The sequence below is a fragment of the Pygoscelis adeliae genome, unplaced genomic scaffold, assembly GCF_000699105.1.
Source record: "Pygoscelis adeliae isolate BGI_AS28 unplaced genomic scaffold, ASM69910v1 Scaffold358, whole genome shotgun sequence".
Lineage (NCBI taxonomy): Eukaryota > Metazoa > Chordata > Aves > Sphenisciformes > Spheniscidae > Pygoscelis > Pygoscelis adeliae.
The window spans coordinates 3,366,511-3,385,104 of record NW_008825429.1 but is presented as its reverse complement, the minus strand read 5'-3'; the positions used below and the strand labels follow the sequence as shown (position 1 = coordinate 3,385,104).

General features: G+C 42.5%; 1 protein-coding gene across 1 annotated transcript in view; it reads right to left on the bottom strand.

Annotated features, from left to right (window-relative positions):
* The window catches only part of GCN1L1 (GCN1 general control of amino-acid synthesis 1-like 1 (yeast)), a 42,265-nt gene extending 24,246 nt beyond the window's left edge, over nt 1–18,019 (bottom strand). Inside the window, exons 1-25 of the mRNA XM_009330875.1 lie at nt 17,897–18,019; nt 16,432–16,534; nt 15,825–15,888; nt 15,112–15,243; nt 13,801–13,909; nt 12,978–13,076; nt 12,761–12,895; nt 12,176–12,244; nt 11,981–12,089; nt 11,490–11,564; nt 11,101–11,229; nt 10,821–10,871; nt 10,303–10,401; nt 9,861–10,034; nt 8,161–8,313; nt 7,411–7,503; nt 5,854–5,929; nt 5,518–5,677; nt 4,415–4,604; nt 4,170–4,294; nt 3,647–3,825; nt 3,379–3,472; nt 2,520–2,633; nt 2,122–2,320; nt 1,481–1,636 (exon numbers count right to left, since the gene is read on the bottom strand). Of these exons, the coding sequence (XP_009329150.1) occupies nt 1,481–1,636; nt 2,122–2,320; nt 2,520–2,633; nt 3,379–3,472; nt 3,647–3,825; nt 4,170–4,294; nt 4,415–4,604; nt 5,518–5,677; nt 5,854–5,929; nt 7,411–7,503; nt 8,161–8,313; nt 9,861–10,034; nt 10,303–10,401; nt 10,821–10,871; nt 11,101–11,229; nt 11,490–11,564; nt 11,981–12,089; nt 12,176–12,244; nt 12,761–12,895; nt 12,978–13,076; nt 13,801–13,909; nt 15,112–15,243; nt 15,825–15,888; nt 16,432–16,534; nt 17,897–18,019 (3,010 nt within the window). The remainder of the gene's footprint in view (nt 1–1,480; nt 1,637–2,121; nt 2,321–2,519; nt 2,634–3,378; nt 3,473–3,646; nt 3,826–4,169; nt 4,295–4,414; nt 4,605–5,517; nt 5,678–5,853; nt 5,930–7,410; nt 7,504–8,160; nt 8,314–9,860; nt 10,035–10,302; nt 10,402–10,820; nt 10,872–11,100; nt 11,230–11,489; nt 11,565–11,980; nt 12,090–12,175; nt 12,245–12,760; nt 12,896–12,977; nt 13,077–13,800; nt 13,910–15,111; nt 15,244–15,824; nt 15,889–16,431; nt 16,535–17,896) is intronic.
* Between the last annotated feature and the right edge of the window lie 575 nt (nt 18,020–18,594).

Here is an 18,594-nt window from a genome sequence, read left to right as displayed (position 1 = left end):
AGAAAAAAAGCTTTATCTGAGAAGATAAATGTTCTATTAACACAGTAGCTGGTATTGACCAATAGGAAAAAGATTATAAAATGTATCTTGGCATTTCAGCAATGAATGATAAATTTTATCATCCACATTATGATGAGGCATGGTCTCTCTTAGGTCACATGGTAGCCTAAGAAACTAACCTCTACTAAATAATATTGCAAGACTACACTCCAAAGAACTTTGAAAATGAGGAAAAATCATTTGGGCATATAACATGACTTGTCCAAAGCATTACAGAACCTACTTCCTCCCTCTTGCGGGAGAAGTGGAAAAAAAAAAAAAAAATTTTTGAGATACTCATTTAATTAAGTACTGCACAAAATCTTGAAGGAAGAGGGTTGAAAATACTTCCACTACTTTCTGGAAATAAGCCTGAAAATGGATTCAAATTTTAATGAACTTGCACTTACTATGGAAATAAGTTACATAGTGGAGACACTGAATTATCACGGAGATGTTCAGCACTGAAGTGGTGCTATTCAGCTGTGCAGGTTACGTGTGCCACAGTCACACAACCGTGGATCTGACTGGCAACAGAACAGTAAGAGGAGAACTGAACTACTGGGGTAAGGGACCAAACGGAATCCTACATTTCCTTTAAAAAATTATAAACCACCTACTACAGCAGTTTTTGATAGAGCTAGATGATCAACAACTCCAAAGCCTGGATGAACCACCTCTATCACTACAGTACACCAGACGCTTTAAGACAGCCTAAGCCATCCCTGCCTCCAAAGGAAGCAGACCTACCCTCCCTCCTCTGTACTATTATCTTCAACGTAATGGTACAAGTGCTTGCGCACCCCATCATGAAGCAGATTCTAGAAGTGATCTAGATTAAAACTAACCCAGTGGGGAAAAAAAAAAGAAAAAAAACCAAAAAATTTCAAGAAAAAAAGGTTCGTTTTAACCCAGATCATATTCTTGCACTGTAAAAATATTGGTGCTTGCCTTCATGTTACAGAGTGGGAAAGAACTGCTGCTTCTACAACCGTGCCAGAATAAAATATTCATGAACTGCAGCACTACATAGCAAACAAGCAGAGGCCACAGGCTGAGATCACAGATAACAAGCAATTATTTTGTCTTTCCACTTAGTCTCACTGAATCACTTACGCTAAGTGGTGTTGAAAGGTAGGAACTGTCCTTGGCAAAGATGAGCCTTAATTTCACTACTATTATTTCCGTATGAACGATTTTAAGAAAAAATACTGTTATTTCATTTCTACACTTACTATACTTATAACATCATTTCTACTACTACCACCACAAAAAAAACCTTAAGGTTTTTCATATCTATGAAGACTTACCCGATTTAAAAAAAAAAATAAAAGGAAAAAATGAAGTCTCACCTATAAAACATTATACAAAGCATCAAAACTAAAACAGCTCACAGAGTTATTGGTGGGGGAGTGTCAGAGGGATCTACAATACTTTTTACCTGACTCTCCCTTGCCTGTTCGGCTAGGAATGGTATGGGCATGCAGCAAGCTGACAACTCTGTTCAGAGCAGTAGGCAGCTCTTCTTGACACCAGGATTCATCTAATTCACATTCTGGTTTCATGAGGCGCAAGGTCACATGGCTCACTAAAGTACCTGGTATGAAAGAATAAAGAATCCATGAGAAGTCTAAACCCAAAGATTTATTGAGAGAAAAATCCCCAGGAACACAGACCCAAGAATTATAACAAAGCTCTGGGCAACAGCCCAGGCTACAAAATAAGGAGAGAGAAGGAAGCACAGCCCCGAGGCTTATAGGGGACAGCTTCTTTCACACACATATGTGTGAGTTACACTCAGATCCTCCAAACTCTGCACAGGGAAGACAATCCCATTGCGACCAAGTGCTACTGAGAGATGGTCACAATGACTAGACAACTCCTTGTCTTTGGACCCAGTCCTATCCAGCAGTAGGATCTCTGGGACATCACAGTCATCTCCCTAAGCACTGTTCCAGGGTGGTTTTTCCTCTTGGCTGTCTGTGGTACATGGTCATCCACAGCTTCTAAGAGCAAGGATTTTCACCACCCTGCCATAAAAATAATGCACCCTGCCCTTAAATAGCAACTGCAAATACTGACCAAAGGTTTTCAGTCGAGCAGGCATGACACAGGAAGCTAAGGAAAGAAAAGGCTCCTTAATCCTTGGAGCAGCCAAGGGCGATCGAAAAAGTGGCAAGAAGGAACCGATGAGACCAGGGATGTACTGAGTTAGACCAGGAGGCTTTCTCTTTATAACAGTGTCCAGGAGTCCTAGGGCTGTTTCCAGCTCATTATCAAGCTGTAAGAGAAACAATTCAAAAGGTTACCATGAAAAACTCCATCGGAAAAAAAAAATCAAGTTGTTAAATCTAATTTCTAGTGAAAGAAACAAATAGGTTATTGCCAAATATTCTCTATGCTACTCCATTTTCCTTTTATCAAAATGACTTGGGTCATGGTAGCTGCAGGACTGGCAAAAAAAGACCATCGAAACTTACCTCCTTCAGCCGTTTTCTTATCTGAGACTCCCTTTCCAGCTGTGCATGCATCAGCTCCTTCTGCTTGCTAGTCAGTTGCACCTCATCCTTTATTCCTTTCTTCTTCTTTATTTCCTGCAGTAGAGAGCCATGGACATTATTAACCAGGAGCTATTAAAACCATACCTTCAATTAGGTAGAGAAGAAAGTTGGACACATTGGGGGTTTTTTGCAATTTACTTTTAAAACAGTGTCAAAACATTCTTCCAAGCATATCACTCTTAAGTGAAGACACAAAATGGAAATCAGCAGGTTAACAACACTTTAGTGTCCCATTAGCAGCACAACATCAGTTTCTCCCACGTTTAAATTGGTCACAAATTATTTGATACCATTAGAAAGAGCTGTCCAGCTCTTTCTACAGTGGATGGGCATGTCATCCTCCCCAGAGCAAACAGAAGCCATCCTTTAATAAAAGAATGCTCCAGTCAACCTGGTACGTTCCCTTCCTTTCACCAAGTTCTTCCCCCCACCTACACCCACTGCTCTGGCTGGACTGAACAGAACTGCTGGCTGTCTACAAGATGGAAGCACCTATTTAACAGCCCTGACTGAAAAAGTTACACGAGATACATTGAACTAGAGATGAAGAGAAAAAACAGGTATTACCAACTAGTAAGCGCACTCACAAACAAGTAGAATACCACATAAATTGATACAAATACAGATATAAGAGAAGGTAACATTTAGGTGTTCAAAGAAGTTCAGAGAATCTTTCCCAACGGTGTACAAACATGTGCCAGAAGGCATGCAACAAAACATACGAGATAGCCTCGTGTCAGAGCCTTCACTACTGGCTTTCCTGTTCCCATCAACTGACCTCCTTCAGTTCCAGCTCAATGATTTGTTCCTTGAAGGAATAAGCTTTGTTCTCCCTCTTCATGTTAGCCTTTTTCATACTATCCTGTTGAGCACTGAGAAAGAAAAGCAGAGAAAACAATCAGCACTGCTCTGGACTAAGATCCAGGCACACAAATCCAGGAACTCCTGTCCAGAAAGAGCATCTGACAAACCCACTGACCCGCTGGCTAGATGCCAGCAGCAATCAATCCCCGGGTGCACAGAGAAAAGGCATTATAAAGTCTTACCTCTGTATTATAGATTTGTCATACAGTTCTCCCTCTGGTGTCTTCATGATGGCAAATTCCTCTCGAGTAACCTGGCACAGAGCTGGATTCTCCATTGATGCTGAGATAGTGCTGATGAGTTCTGGGAGCACTCTACCAGGTGAAAGCAGAGAGAGAGATCCCACTGCATTCATAGGTGACTACCAAGAAAACAAAGGAAAAAACATTGTTATCAGTATTCCTTGAAATTGTCTCAAAAAAGTATGCCCTGTTGAGGCAGCCCACGTTATGTTCTAATTCCTAATTCCTTGTTCAGTGGGTACTTGAATCTTATCTAGAATTCTAGTTGGTTGCTGGTATACATTCTTCCCCCCTTAAATCCCACCTCCTTTTCACCAGAGATGTTCTCTTTGAACCTGCCTTTTCCCCACCTTTTAGACAGATCTCCTTCCTTATAGACCAGTTAGTACTTAACTCCTCCAGAACACTCTCCTGTTCCAAAGTATCTCCAAAAACTAACACAAGGAGAGTGGAAGTTTATCACCTGGTTCTCCGGAGCGTAGGCAGTGATCCTGGGTAATATGTCATTCAGGTGTTTGGTAATGAAGTCTTTGGGATCTATCTTCATCTTGATGAGGAGGGCTGGCCAAAGACCTGGCTGCACTGCCACTAGCAAGAAGAATAAATTAGCATAATAAATACAAAGCAGACTGCTAATACAATAAAATAAAAAGGTGAGATAAAAACCCCATACATTGGCCATGAGCGTGGTCTTATCCCTTTGCTTACCTACAGATGGATGATGGCTCACCAGCAGCATCTCCAGTGCCAGTTTTTCTGGCTCAAAGGAATCCACATCAAGCCCTGCCACACTTGAGATGACACAGAGCGCCTCATGAAGGACACGGGGAGGAATGTATGTCTTTCCTAGCTCCGACAGCTCTCCCGACTCCATCACCAGGACCTCATGAGGCAGAACCTGAGTGGACAACTTGTCATTAACACATCACACCAAGCCTTCCACAGTAACACCATACTGAATACCAACAATCGGCTCCCTCTGTCAGTACTAACCACCTCAAGTTTTCAAAGGAAAGAAGGGATAAAGGATAACAGTGGAACCGAAGCACAGAGATGACAGTGACAGAGAGACTAAGAATGGAGGACTATACTAGATTTGGCAAGCCAGGGTAAAATAAAACTAAAAAGATAACTTTTGGCAAAGAGGACTTTGAAAAAGGTTGAACCAGCTGGCTGGGAACAGTATGCCCAACTTCTGCAGTCTAATTTTACCCAGTATCTTTTCAAAAATACTTTATTCAGGCTGTATCTGTGACATGGGAAGACTGTTTACAAAGTCCCAGCCTTGGTACGTAATGTAACTTAATCTATTCTACAACTTGACGTGGCGCTGGCTTCGCAGCATGCCCAATAATATAGCACTCATTGTTTCCTTTTTTTTATTTTCTTTTTATTTTTGGTAATAGTTGGTACTGAAGTATTTCTATTACATTTGTTTTAAACAGGCAGCCTGAGCTATAAGCCAAGGCCAAAGAACTAGGATACCAAGAAAGGAATGAAGCATTTAGTCTTTCAGCAGGGATTAAATTTGGATTAAAATAATAGAAGGACATGGAAAACTGCAGCTTCCTCCCCCAACAACTTTGAATAATGTGTCTTCTGCGTATATAGGGAAGACTAGGCACACCGCAGACACCAATACAGTAATATGCAGTAATCTAGTAACAAGTGGCATTCTAGGAGATCATCTGGGACTGAATCATCTTCGTATCACGCTGTATGTCAATACTAATAGCAAATGTAGGGTAGGGAGGTGATTGGCAGCATACAAACAACTGGCTAAGCAGAGACTAGGCTTCTTGACTACTCACCTTATGAGAGCTGAGAACCACTTTCAGCTCCTCCAATAGCCCATAGGCCAGTTTGTACCCTCCCAGAGAGGACAAGAGCTTCTTAACTGTTTGATGGGCCTGTCTTCGAACATGCCAGGTCCGACTCAGCAGTACTGCAACAAGGGCACGGTGATACTGCCTGAAAACAGAGAAATAAACAGGTTTAGCAAGGGAGGCAGCTCTGCAAACCAACTGGACACAAAAGCACAGAGAGTTCAACATTTTGTGCAAAGTCCCAGGCCCACCCTCTCCACTGCCCACATTAACATTTAGGGATCAGACACAGATCGGTGGCAGCAAGAGCAGTCTACGTACTGAACTTTACTTTCAGGCAGTCGTTGTGCATGATCCAAGAGAAGGCGCTCTGTCAGCTGCAGTACTGTACACATTGCTGTGGGAAAAGGCAAATATTTAAAACAGCATGAGACTTCATAAGGAAACAGATTTTTCTACCTGAAAACAAACAAACAGGAAGCAGGAGACATTAAAATAGCTACCCAAACTGAGCCTCTACATAATCTTCTCAGTGAAGCTAGAGACAAATCCAACTCAGATCTGCCAAGACTGGAAACAGAACCATGATTTCATAGAAATGTTGTTAGCTGGATCCCAGCAGAATTTTCCTGACCACTATGTGTGACCTGTTTTCGTCTAAGTCAACAGCACAAACCAAACAATAAACACAATGCTTGCTGCATCAATACTGTTAATTCCCAAGCACTGCCAAAATGTCTTCAGTGACAGTAAAACGTATACTGAATTCATACACAAGTGCATAATGCTATTTGAATAGTAGCCTTGGTATTTTACCTCATACCATCTTCTAGGCTTCAACTGTCACTAGGCCCTTTGGTTTGTATATCAATGTTCAACCATATCATAAAAGCAGGAGCAGAAAGCCCTGAAACATGGGGTGGGTCATAACCCGTATTAAGTATGGTACAGGGGACTTCCGACACTCAAGGCATCAGACAGTTTGGGGATATTAAGCATATTAGCTGGATGTTTTTGCTTAAATAACCAATAACAAATCATGACAATGTTTACTCTCAAAATATCAGCATTAGTTTTTGGAGCTAACATCCTAAGGGAGCAATATAAAGTTTTCCAAATCACGCTGTTTCAGGATATTTGCAGACTTGGAAGGGAAAATGGATATACACATTGCCTTCAGGAAACAGGGATCACAGCAAGCAAAGGAGAAATGCTGTTATTTCCTACTTAGAAAAACCTTTACCTCTTCAAAGCTTTGTACGAAAGATAAATTAATTCATTTCAGAGAAATGATTCGTGAACTCATTTTCAAAACTTTCAATTTAAAATGTAGCCAGGAATGTTTTCTGTTGGGCACATTCCATTAATTTTTTTCCTAATTAATCTTTAAACACAAGAGAACAAAACAGAGCATAGAGACACTTATCTATAACCCAACTGATTTCCTATCTGCTATTACTCTTCCCCCACATGTCTTAAGATTTTCACCTACATGGTTTCTTCTCCAGCCTTATTTTACTTTTTCCCACCATCTTCTTAATTTTAGGCTTCTCATGTCCCTTAGATTGGCTGCAACTATTTACTCACAAACTGGGACACAACAAAAACGCATTTTGTATTGGAAAGACTTTTACAGAATATACACATTTGGAATTATAAATGTTTGATAACTCAGGTTCATTAAGAAATAAATTAATTCATCTTCAAGCTTAGACTCTAACTACCCTAGATGTACTTCTGAAAGAGGACACTCTTCATTTTAACGTGAAACTGGATCCTCCAAGGATGGTCGAACAGGGCTAACAGCAACAGTAGCTCTTATAAGTACTAAGTAACAGAGTTAAACAGCAACTAGATACACAATAACTGAGATTTTACCTTCCTCTGGCGCAGACTGCAAGAACTTCTCAGATGTAAAAATTTGTTTTTTCTCATCCAGAATCAGCTGCCAGAAACCACTTAGCTTAGACTCTGACAGGAAAAGAATAGATGTCTATCAAGGATGTCTCAAAATAAGTCAGAACTCACCAGTGTACATAAAATACCATAGAATTCTGTCTCCCGAAATCACTCAAAATTATTTCTAGCTTTACTCGTCTTCAGCTATAAAGCCTCTCATTTCTCTCATTCAGAACTATAAGCATGCCCCAAAAACATCTACTGAAAAAAATATATTTCTCTGACTTACACTTGTGAAATGTAAAGTCTGTTTCACCTTAATCTTTCATAGGGCAAGCCTTGCTAAAAATGAGGAAAGGAGCGAAGTGGTGTGTTGCCTTTGACAGACAGAACACACCTGGATTTATATCCTGGCAGATGTATGAATTCAGACAGTTCTTGTAATATCCTCTAATGGAAGACAAGAATTCCTGTCCTCATGCTTTCCAAAGATGGTTTGTAAAAATACTACCCAAATAACAAGCAAGTAATACTTTTAATGTATCAGTCAAGTCCTAGCTTGTAAGGTCTGGGTGAACATCTCCTGTCAGAATAAAGAGGAATACTGCCCTAAGTGAATGGAAGCTGGAATTCATAAAGCCATGGAAGAGCAAGAGTTCTTCACTGACATAATCAAGAGAGATGGGAATAAATCCTTCCCTGGTTTACAAAAGGGCCTTATGACCTTACCAGTTTGTCCCTCAATTACAGACATCCTGCAGATCAACAAAGCTGCAGCAACTCCTTCAGTTACCATGGGAACCTGAGTACTTTGAGATGCTGCTTTTTCTACTGTCTGGATCAGCATTGGCAGCAAGTCCATTCCCTGTAATAATGTGTCACCTGAGGAGACAGAAAGAGACAAGTTACAAAACAACATGGTCCTTCACACTTTACACCACAAGGGTATCAATGGTTCTTCTGTTGTCATGAGACAAGGAAAGGAACCAGACACATACTGGGAAGACTCTGAAATCTCCCAGAGTATTTGCCAATCACTACTATCATTAAACTTTATGAAAAGCTAGATGATAACCACTTTAGTCCTTTCCTCACAGATAAAGCATTCCCATCTCAATAAAAGTTTCTGTTCATGGGATGCAAAAGAAAATGCTAATTCAGTTACATTAAAGGAATTGGTTCAAATCACAGGCAGTCTGACTTCAAGGGTTATGTTTCCCCAAGAGGGAGAAAGTAAATTCCCGGCAAGCCACAATCATCTGTTCCACTTCAAACATTCACAAGTCAAGGAATCCCACTGGTCTGCGACCCTCACTTCCATGGAACTTGAGCTAGGTGTTCCTGGTATTTCCAGAAGCAACACCTCACACACAACAGACCTTGTGATTTTCTACATTAAGTATTCGCAGGTAGTGTTTTAATCATAAACTCGTAAGAGTTAGAATCTCTGTTTTCTTTATGCCCCAGTTGGATACGTCACTGGGTGGGTCAAAGCAACGGTAGTCAGCATTCCAGTGGTGAGTAAATTGTTTTGGAATATGAATTATCTTGAGCCCTGATCCTTTGAACAGCTGTACACATCACACACAAGTAATCCCCCTTGCCATCATGAGCAACTTCAAGTTTGCCATATTGATGTGTCTGAAAGGACCACCATCCTGTGATATCTAAGCAGTTTTTAGAGTGGTTTTTTTCAGCCCTATGATAACACAGAAATTCCTGGTAGCTACAACAGAAAAATGTAGAATTACAATTTCACTCATATCCACATTGAGGAAATTATGGCAAATCCATTGTATTTGTACAATACATTGAGTTATTGACCTCTTAAGCAAATTTATACCATCTTTTTGATTCACACTGCATCAACAAGAAAGGGAGATCTCACATACAGGCATCAAACTGATTGCCTATTGACCCATGGATGAAATGCTGAAGTCAAAGGGGATAGGACCAACAGAAGCAAATCTCAAAAGGATCACCAAAAGTTTAGAATTTCTGAAGATCTTCATTTCAAACACATTAGTTTTATTTTTTTTGTATTTTTTTAAAGCTTCTGAGAGCCAAAGCCACAGACCAGGATGCCAGTGTGCTGGGTGCTGTATAAAGCAAAAGCATGGTCCCTGAGCTAGAAACCTCACAATCTAAGTATTAGACAAAAATAAAGCAATCAAAAATTTCTTTGGGGGTATATGAAAAGACAGCACAATGGGCAGTGATGCTAGTTATACAAGGAGACAAACCATCTTTATAAACTTGAAGGCAAAAGAGAGTTTAAGAAGAAATACAAAGGAGGTCATTGAACAGATACTGCCTTATAAAAATCTTTCTTAATCCACACGGCAATTTATATCAGGAAGTACAGAAGTTGATTACTCTTCTCTTAAGCCACAGAGTCAAGAGAGTTATTAATAGCTGCACAGTTTTACCTTTGAAGGAGGCTAGCATGCACTGCAGGTAGGCATGTCTCACAGCTGAAGTAGAGGTTTTAAGGCTGAAGGCTTTCTTTAGCCATTCTACCAGCTTCTTAGGAACTTCCGTGGTGAACCGAACACACCAAAGAGCCAGGACAGAGACCGCATGAACCAACGTGCCTTCATGGACTAGGAAGTAACACATCATCAGTACAGCAATTGCATAAAACACAGGAACATGAAACAGAAATCAGGTAACAACACCAGGAGGAGGCAGGAAAAGAATGCACGTGCTTCTAACAGACACAGCACTGTCTCCATGGGGCTGCTCATCAAAACAGGGCAAGGGATTTTATAACACAACAGGTGAGAATCCGGATTTATCCTGCATAACAGGCCATATGAAAATCCTGCTCGAGACAAGCAGCTTAGCAAACCCAGAACAAAGAGGTCTCACCTTCTTGTTGCAGGAAGGGGATGAAAAGCTCAGCCACAGTTCCAGTCAGAGCTTGGCTAGAGGATCCAGAAACTACATGGTGACTAAGGCTGCCAATCCCTGAAAGGACAGAGTTCTCTCATTAGTTCCCAAACTACCAGCACTTGCTGCACAATCTAAAAACAATCAAGAGTGACCCTTCACATTTTAATCCTTGCACAGACATCTCTCTCTCTTGTCACTACATCTGGATGTCACATCCATCATGTACCAACACTGCAGGACCTCTGTCTTCATTTTTACTCAGGATACAGTCATCTTCTTCCTTGAATAAAACGTTTTAGCCTACCAGCCAATTATTTCCTTTGAAGAGAAAGTCAAGAACTGGCATGTGGCATCCAGCACCCTCTATGACATTAACCACAGCCAATTCGGAATGACAGGCAGGGAATCCTAAAGGTTTAAGCACAGATCCCTTTCATTCAGCCTTCCGCTAAATTTCCTCCACCAGAGAAGCAGCTTTCTTCTAGGATCCTCACCTGAAAGGACACTCATCTTCTGAGCAACAACTGTCAGCTTCCCTTCTGAGCCTGCCAACAAGAAACAAACGGGTGATGGCTGACTTACAGACAGACAACAGCTATGGGCTACATCAAGAATCTTCTCTAAAAATACAAAAGCTTGCCCCATTACCCCAGTCCACGTTGAGCCACCCCTACCATACAGGCAGCTAAAGACAACAGAAAATACAATACACAAAACTCCTTGAAGCTGGCAAACCTTTATTCTCCCCCACTGCTTATCCTACAATTTACTCACCCCCAAGGATGGCAAAAAGGTGTCTGCCCAGCGACTCCACGGCTGAAGGATCACTACACTGTCGAGCCAAGTTCTTTAATGCCACAACTGCTTCATCCATCAGCTGCACACTGTTGGATTTCAAATGACCTAGAAAATAAAGCACAAGCTAAAAGCTCCTTACAACATACTGCATAAAATCAGCAAGACAAGGACGTATCTTTACATGTGGCTTGACTCAGCTTCTGGAACCGTCACGTGAACTATTCCAGTTCCAAGTTACAGCATCATCCTCCCTCCCACATAAAACAACCCCTTCACCAGTAATCAAGCTGTTAGAGGTACAGCCAGAAAGTTGAAGAAAGCTTGATTCTGAATTCATCATTCCCTCCAGAAGTTAGCGTACTTACTGGCCAGTCCTTTCACAATGTCTAGAGCATACTGGCTGAGATCCAGGTTCACAGATACGAGCAAGCAAGAGATTGCTGAAGACAGAAGAGATAATGGCATATTACATTTTGTTAAGAAACTGGTTTTAGCATTTTAATACACCCTTCCCCACAGTTCACATCAAGAGCAGACAGGGTCAGTAAGGAGTAGGAAGAAAAAACACTGAAATTGATGCCCACTGAACAGATTAATTCAGGATTATTCTTAGCACTCAGCTGTGAAATTCTGTCCTCGGTGCAAATAGTAGCTATCACATACCCAGACACTTGGGATCACACCACAAATGTTGCTTCTCCACATCCAATCCTTAGACGCCAGACAATCTTGCTGCCTGTGCTCGCAGGACCAAAAGCACCGTCCAGAGATACACACTCCCCCCACAACTCCAGACCTCTAAGGAACAACTGTTCGTGCTCTTTGACAGAGCAATGCAGAGAGATGACAGACTCACTTTCAATTACGTTCTCAGGACTCCGTAGCAGGGATTTCTGCAGAGTTGGCAAAACTAAGTCCTTGAATTCAGCATGAGACATGTACCGAAGAAGCGGGGAACAGCTGTCCTGCAAAGGGAACAAAACGCTCAGCACAGCAGTGGACGTTGCACATAGGACAAAAGCACAAACAGCTCTGTAACAGTATGTCTCACCAGCACGTGCTTCTGAGGCTTTGTCTTGCTCATAAGGATGGTCTTCAAGTAGAAATCCAGAAGAGCACTCTGAACAAGCAGAAACACCACATTACAGCCACATCGCAACCTATACACAGCTCCCCACACACCATCAGGAAGCCAGGCTTGACACCCCACCTCCTTCTCCTCTGGAAGGCAGCCCTACCACTAAGCAGAAGCTTTCCTTCCATCCTCACATAAGACAGCCAAGCAGAGATCAGTGCTCTCTGCTCTACCCTTCAGCCCAACACTCAAAACACACCGAAAGCTAAACACTGCCTTCCATTCCTACAACAGGGAAGAAGGCAGAAAGCTGCAGTGTTGGCCATCTACATAAATGCACAGGCCACCGCAAAAAGCCACATATCTGGCACCTCCTCTATAAATCTGTCCCAGCTGTTTTAGTCAGAAGTGCATGACTACTGAATTGACAGATAATGAAACCGGGGCAGATGCAAAGTACCAACCTCACTGAGACATCTGTTCAGCCCCCTTCTCCATGATGAGAAGTGACGCTAGTTATTACCAAAAAAAAAAAAAAAAAAAGCAGTACAACAGATTTACCTTGTATCGTTTAATAATATCAATCTCTTTCTGGGCTGTGCAAAACTGCACGGCAAGTCCCAGCATTGCAGCATAACTCTGGTTTGGTTCAAGACCAAGAATGACGGATAGGTACTGATCCACCAGATCTTGGTTCTGAAAAGAAAAAGAGCAAGGCACATTAACACAACAGAACCTAGAACAGCTATTGAATATGGTCACGTAAGGCATATATCACCTCTTTCCACAGCCTGTTCAATTTCTTCACGGCCCCATCCACCGCCTGCTTATGAGAACCTCCCAGGACTTCCAAAAGGAGCAAACACTGAACCTCCACCTGCCAAGGGAAACAGTCGAGAAAACCTTCATGCACTTACTTCTCAGAGAGCTCAGATCAAACAAGACGTGTCAGATGCGAGCAATTAACTGAATCTGCTTAGGAAAAAGTCCTTAGGTCATCTAAGTTCTTCCAACAAGCTGCTATTTTGCTTTCATCCCACACACACCACTTTGCAGAACCATCCATAACAGTTTTGGAAACTCTGACTTTGAAAACAGCAATTTAGATCAGGTTACATCTCTTCTTAAAATGTGTTCCAACTGTATTCCAAGGTGCTGTGAGCATGGTTGCAGGTTCAGGTTGTTAAAGTAGGTGAAAAGAAAGCAAAAAGCTACTTGGCACTATATGACAGAGTATCACATGCAGCTACTTCAAGGGAGGCACAAGGAATTCATGCCATGCTGCAGACTGCACCTTGGAGGCACCACTAGCACACCTAGTCTAGAAACACTGGTATACACCATAGTATGCAGAGCAGCTCTGCGCACGTGCAAGACTGCCCCACTCTCATGCTTTATACACTTCCTGCTTTCCCCAGTGGAATAGGAGAGATCAAAATACATCAGAAAGCAAAAAAGATTGTCATGTAAACCTGGATTTTAACATGACGTTATCAGTTACGTTCAGAATTATTTGCAATGTTTCAGCAACTTAAAAGACATAAAAAATATTTAAGTCCTTATCTCCGAAGGGATATTTCTGCAAACCAAAAAGAACCTACCAGTTTTTTCCATGTTTCTCCCTGTCTCTTGTCAGGTGTTGGAAAGACTGTGCGTACAAGCAGGCGTGTCCAGGAGAGTGCCAGCAGAGCTGCCGATCCACTGCTCTTACTGTTGTACAAATGGGGGAAGGAAGTAAATCTACAGCTCCCAGTATGTAACTTACATCTACTAGTACGTAACAGACTCATCTTTGCCCAAGTCAGAACACCACCTTAGAAGCGAGGCAATTTTATCACAGAAAGATGCAGCTAAAGTCTTAGCATGTAAAGGAAATAATTACTCTTCATAAGCTATGTGTTCCAGCTCCTGTTTAACACTTAGAACTTCTGAACGGCACAAAAGAGGCTAAATTTTGCCTGCTGGGAATGAAAAACCTTAGCAAAAGACAGATCATTTTTGGATCTTCCCAGTGGCATTACAGAAATGAGAGTTAAATACTTTGCCAACTGAGAGTGCCCAAAAAGTGACTCAAGATTTATCATCTGCTACTGATCTTTACTGGCAGAGCTTCACAGCCTTAGACTGCCAAATTGTTTCTCAGCTTACATTCCCTCCTGGCACACTACTCAGTTCTGGTTTCTGCTAACTCTCACCTCCTCCCCTCCACTTCAGGTAACGGATCCCACCTCGCAGGTCCCTGAGGATCCTCACCCCATTTTGATCTCTCCCTCTAAGTGAAAGAACGTAGAAAGCGTCCTTCTGCACAAGGCCAGCCGCTGCAACTGAAGGGTGAATATCGTATCACTGCAAGCCTTTAAACCAAGATCAGATGTTTTTCTAAAAGCTACACTTCTGTTCAGCCATGGAGGCATTGCGGGACGGCACTCTGTGGCCTGTATCCACTGAACAATACCTTAAGTCACCTTTTGGAACCACTAGTTTTCCCACATGCTGCCACAATAGATGAGCCATGTGTTTCTCAGCTCATCTTTAAATTTCATTACCTCCCTGTCTATAATAAGGTCTTGAATTCCACCAGCTGAACACCAGATGGGCGAGGAAATCCCCTTTCCTAACCATTTTGGAGACTGTTTCTCGATAAAAGTTTGTTCCTCATCTCTCCAGACTTGAAGGTTAACAAAGGCAAAACCGTAACTCAGACCCAATCCACCAGCAGTAACACCAAGAAAGTCCTTCTGCTTCCCCAGAAGACATGAAAGAGGTAAGAGAGAAACATTTGACTGGTCATTGAGAGCTTTGCCTCTAAGTGTTTTTAACACCTCTGGCAAGCAGCAGCAGAACCATTCTGAACACAAGAGCAACCACCAGCAACTCAGAACTGCTTCCACACAAAGCAACTTATCCAGCACCTGGGAACTCCAGCCTTGCCGCCGATCCCTGAAGACTGAAGTGACTGCAGAAGGTTTTTTGCCGTTGCATCTGGTTGGGATTCTGCGAGCTGCTGAAGCGCCAGCTGCAGGGCTCTGCGGGATGCTGCATCGCTAGAATGAAAAATAATCTCCGTGAATATTATAAACCTGCCAACATTACACATTACTACACTTGCATCACACAAAGGGCTCTGCTTTCTCATTTCAGCACTCCAGCTAACAGTTATTTTATCCTTGCTGTTCCAAGAAGAGGAGAAGTTTCTGGCAAAAAGTTCCATTCCCTTCTTCAGCTGACAGAGGTTATGCCGAGGCTTTCCAGCAGGTTGCAGAAGAAAACACAGGTTCTGAACAGCTTCTCTACAACAGGCCACAATTTAATCCAAACTAAAAAGTGTCTAAAAGGCATCTAAAAGACATCTTAGTCTTGCTTCACAAGGACACGGGCATTCATTGCAAACTGAACTACAGGATGCAAGTTTTAATTTCAAAATTAAAAGTGAAACACAAGGTAAGCATTGTAAAACTTTTTAATGTCAAACCTAACTTGAGAGCCTAATTACTAGATGGCATCTTTCAGTGTCATACGCATATATTTGACACTGCATGCCAACATTTCCAGATGCTCCAATCCAGTTTAACTAATAAATACTAATAGATCAAATAACACAGCCTTTCTACATCAGTTTACTCACCGGTATCGATGCAGAGTAAGGCAGAAGAGCTTGCAAAGGCCCTTCACTGCACCCTCTGGAAGATCTGTAACAGGATGTATTTCAAAATGTAAATTGATGAGCTCTTAATCTTTGACACGAACATGATTCACTTCACAACTGAAATCAGTGAATTGCTCACAGCCCCTATACATCTATGAAATTGTTTGCAAGGATCATAGTCAGAGTTCTCTCTTTTTATACATTTTAGGCATATTTTTAAAAATAAGGGCAAAATTGGAACACATGCTATTCCGCAGTCATCTTCAGAAAATGAGAGAAATCAAAAAGATTTTTTAAAATTTGTTTCAACTGTTTTATTAAGACTATCGAAATCCTTCCATACTCTCCCTCTCTCTACATATATATATGTACTACTAACTGGAAAAGCACACATGCTAGTAACTGGAGTGCTGTGTTACCTTCAAAACCCATGCTTAGAATTAATGCTGTGAGAAAGCACAGACTCCAAACGCTGCCAGCCCCCTGCTTCAAAAAACCACCCACAAGTTTCACACAGCCTTTTAAATAAAACATTTTAACATTCTTCTCCACCCTGGTAAGCAGAACAGTGCCCTAAAGCTTTTACCTTTCCCAGAAATGCATTTTCCCAGCTCACTGAGGATCTCTCTCCGTTCCTTCACGCTGGCCGTAGTTACTTTTACCGCAAACCGCTTCAGTGTATCAGAAATCTAAAACCACACACAGGGGAAAACACATCAGACTGCCTTTGATATCAACACACAAAACACAAAACCAGGGCAAGCAAAACATATCATCTGCCGCCACACCAAATGTGAGCACCCACAGTCTTATCTGCTGGGGAAAGGGTCACTGTACATCATATATGATGAAATTCAGAAACCTCCCCCTTTGGCTGAAAGATGACTGCTTTCTGTTTGTTAACCTGTGTCCCTGTCACAGCACTCACGCTCTGTAAGATACATTTACCCCTCCAGAAGTAGGACAGAGTGAGAGGTAAGATCAGTAGTCTGGAGTACAGGACCTTTAAAAGCACCCCAAAAAAAAAAAAAAAATGCACTTCAAGAATGGCAAAGGTACTTTTCAGTGTGCATTATCTCCTAAAGGCCACGCACCCCCGAAGGGGGACTTCTAACTGACGACGACCCAGGGCTGACTGTAACTGCCCATCCTGAAAAACTGATCTGTGGTTTCAGGCTGTCAATAGCTGTGAAATTCTGTACGCAGGCCCAGCACAAGAAGAAACCGCTCGCCTTTAGTCTTTTCCAGAATTAATATGCACGTCGCAGGGATTTTGTAAATCGGACTCGCCAGATTACAAAAGGTTGCGCCTCACTATCAAACTCCTTCCATGCGCTATCAGTAGCGCACAAGGTTACCCAAGGAAAACAAAAAATCACATCACACAATTCAATGTTTTTTTTCATGCCTGCGCTACTGTGTGCCTGGACCTGCCAGCGGGAAGGGACTGAGACCGCTCACCGAGTTTAACTCCTGCAAATGGTTTGCTTTGGTTTTCAAGTGGTATCGAGACAGTGAGATACACTGTTGGGAAAGTCTGAAGAAGAAAAGTTCTAAGTTCTCAGCGACCTGCTCCTTGAACTACTGAAATCATTTCCGTGAACTTCCAAGTTTCACACAATATGCAAGACTTTGTGTGGGCTGAACAGGGCTCAGCCAGGTCTACGCTCACGGGTTCTCTGCATTTACATAAAACATAACACAGCTCTCCAGGAAAGGCCTTTAAAATTCACCTCTTAAACCGAGCAACTTGATATCTTTATAATAATAATAAAAAAATCTTTAGGAAGGGTAGCAAATGAGCATGTCTTTAGAAACGCACCAAAACTGTTCCTTCCCTTTTCAGGCAAAAACTCCAGTAGTTTTGCCACAAGTCTTTTTCTAAGCACAGGAAACCTGGCCGTTGGGAAATGGCAATTGCCTCCATCCTTCTCAAGAGCTGCCTTCAGTGAAGCTCTTTCGCTGACAGTGCAGGAGGGGTAATCCTGCACAGCGGCTACCGGGGGTTTGGAGAGGCCGTCCACACCTCCCCGACCCTGTGACCATCTCACACCCTGAGCTCTCCTTAGGAACCAGCTGAAAGCGGGGCTGCACCTCTGAACGCTAAGGTACAGGTCGACCTGCGGAGGACGACCGACGTTGTTACCATCTGCACTGACAGAAGAAGCCGCCATTAAAGAGCTCGTCTTCTTTCAGACCTTTCAATTACGTGAGTTCATCATACGCAAACTCAAAACCCAGCTGCACTTACTCATGCTGCTTAATCACAACCAGGGAGATGTACAGACACGAAAAACACATTAAAATTATGCCAACAGTCTGGAAATTGAAAATATAAATCATGTATAACACCACAGGACTTCCCAAGCAGCTCGGTGACTTACACGAACGGCACACGCTGTGACTCCCCCGTCTCCACGGGAGAGCTGCTGGGACAGGCTTTGCCCATTTGCTTTTTCTTAGGAGGTATACGTACACGCGTGACAAAGCTAGAACGCAAGCAACGCTGCTGCAAACAAGTCCAGGGAACAAACGCAACACTGGTACTAGTAAGGACCTGACGCTGGGAAGCCTGGGATTTGCCTTGGGAACATCCCAACCCAACGCACCGAGCTGGAGAAAAAAGCCCATCGGGGCGTAGCAGGCGACCCCAGGCAGCCCGGGCGCTCGGGAGTGGTTACGCGCCGGCAGGCCCCGCTCAGCAGCCCGCAGCGGGGACAGCGCTCGGGTGCCCCCTTTTGAACGGTGC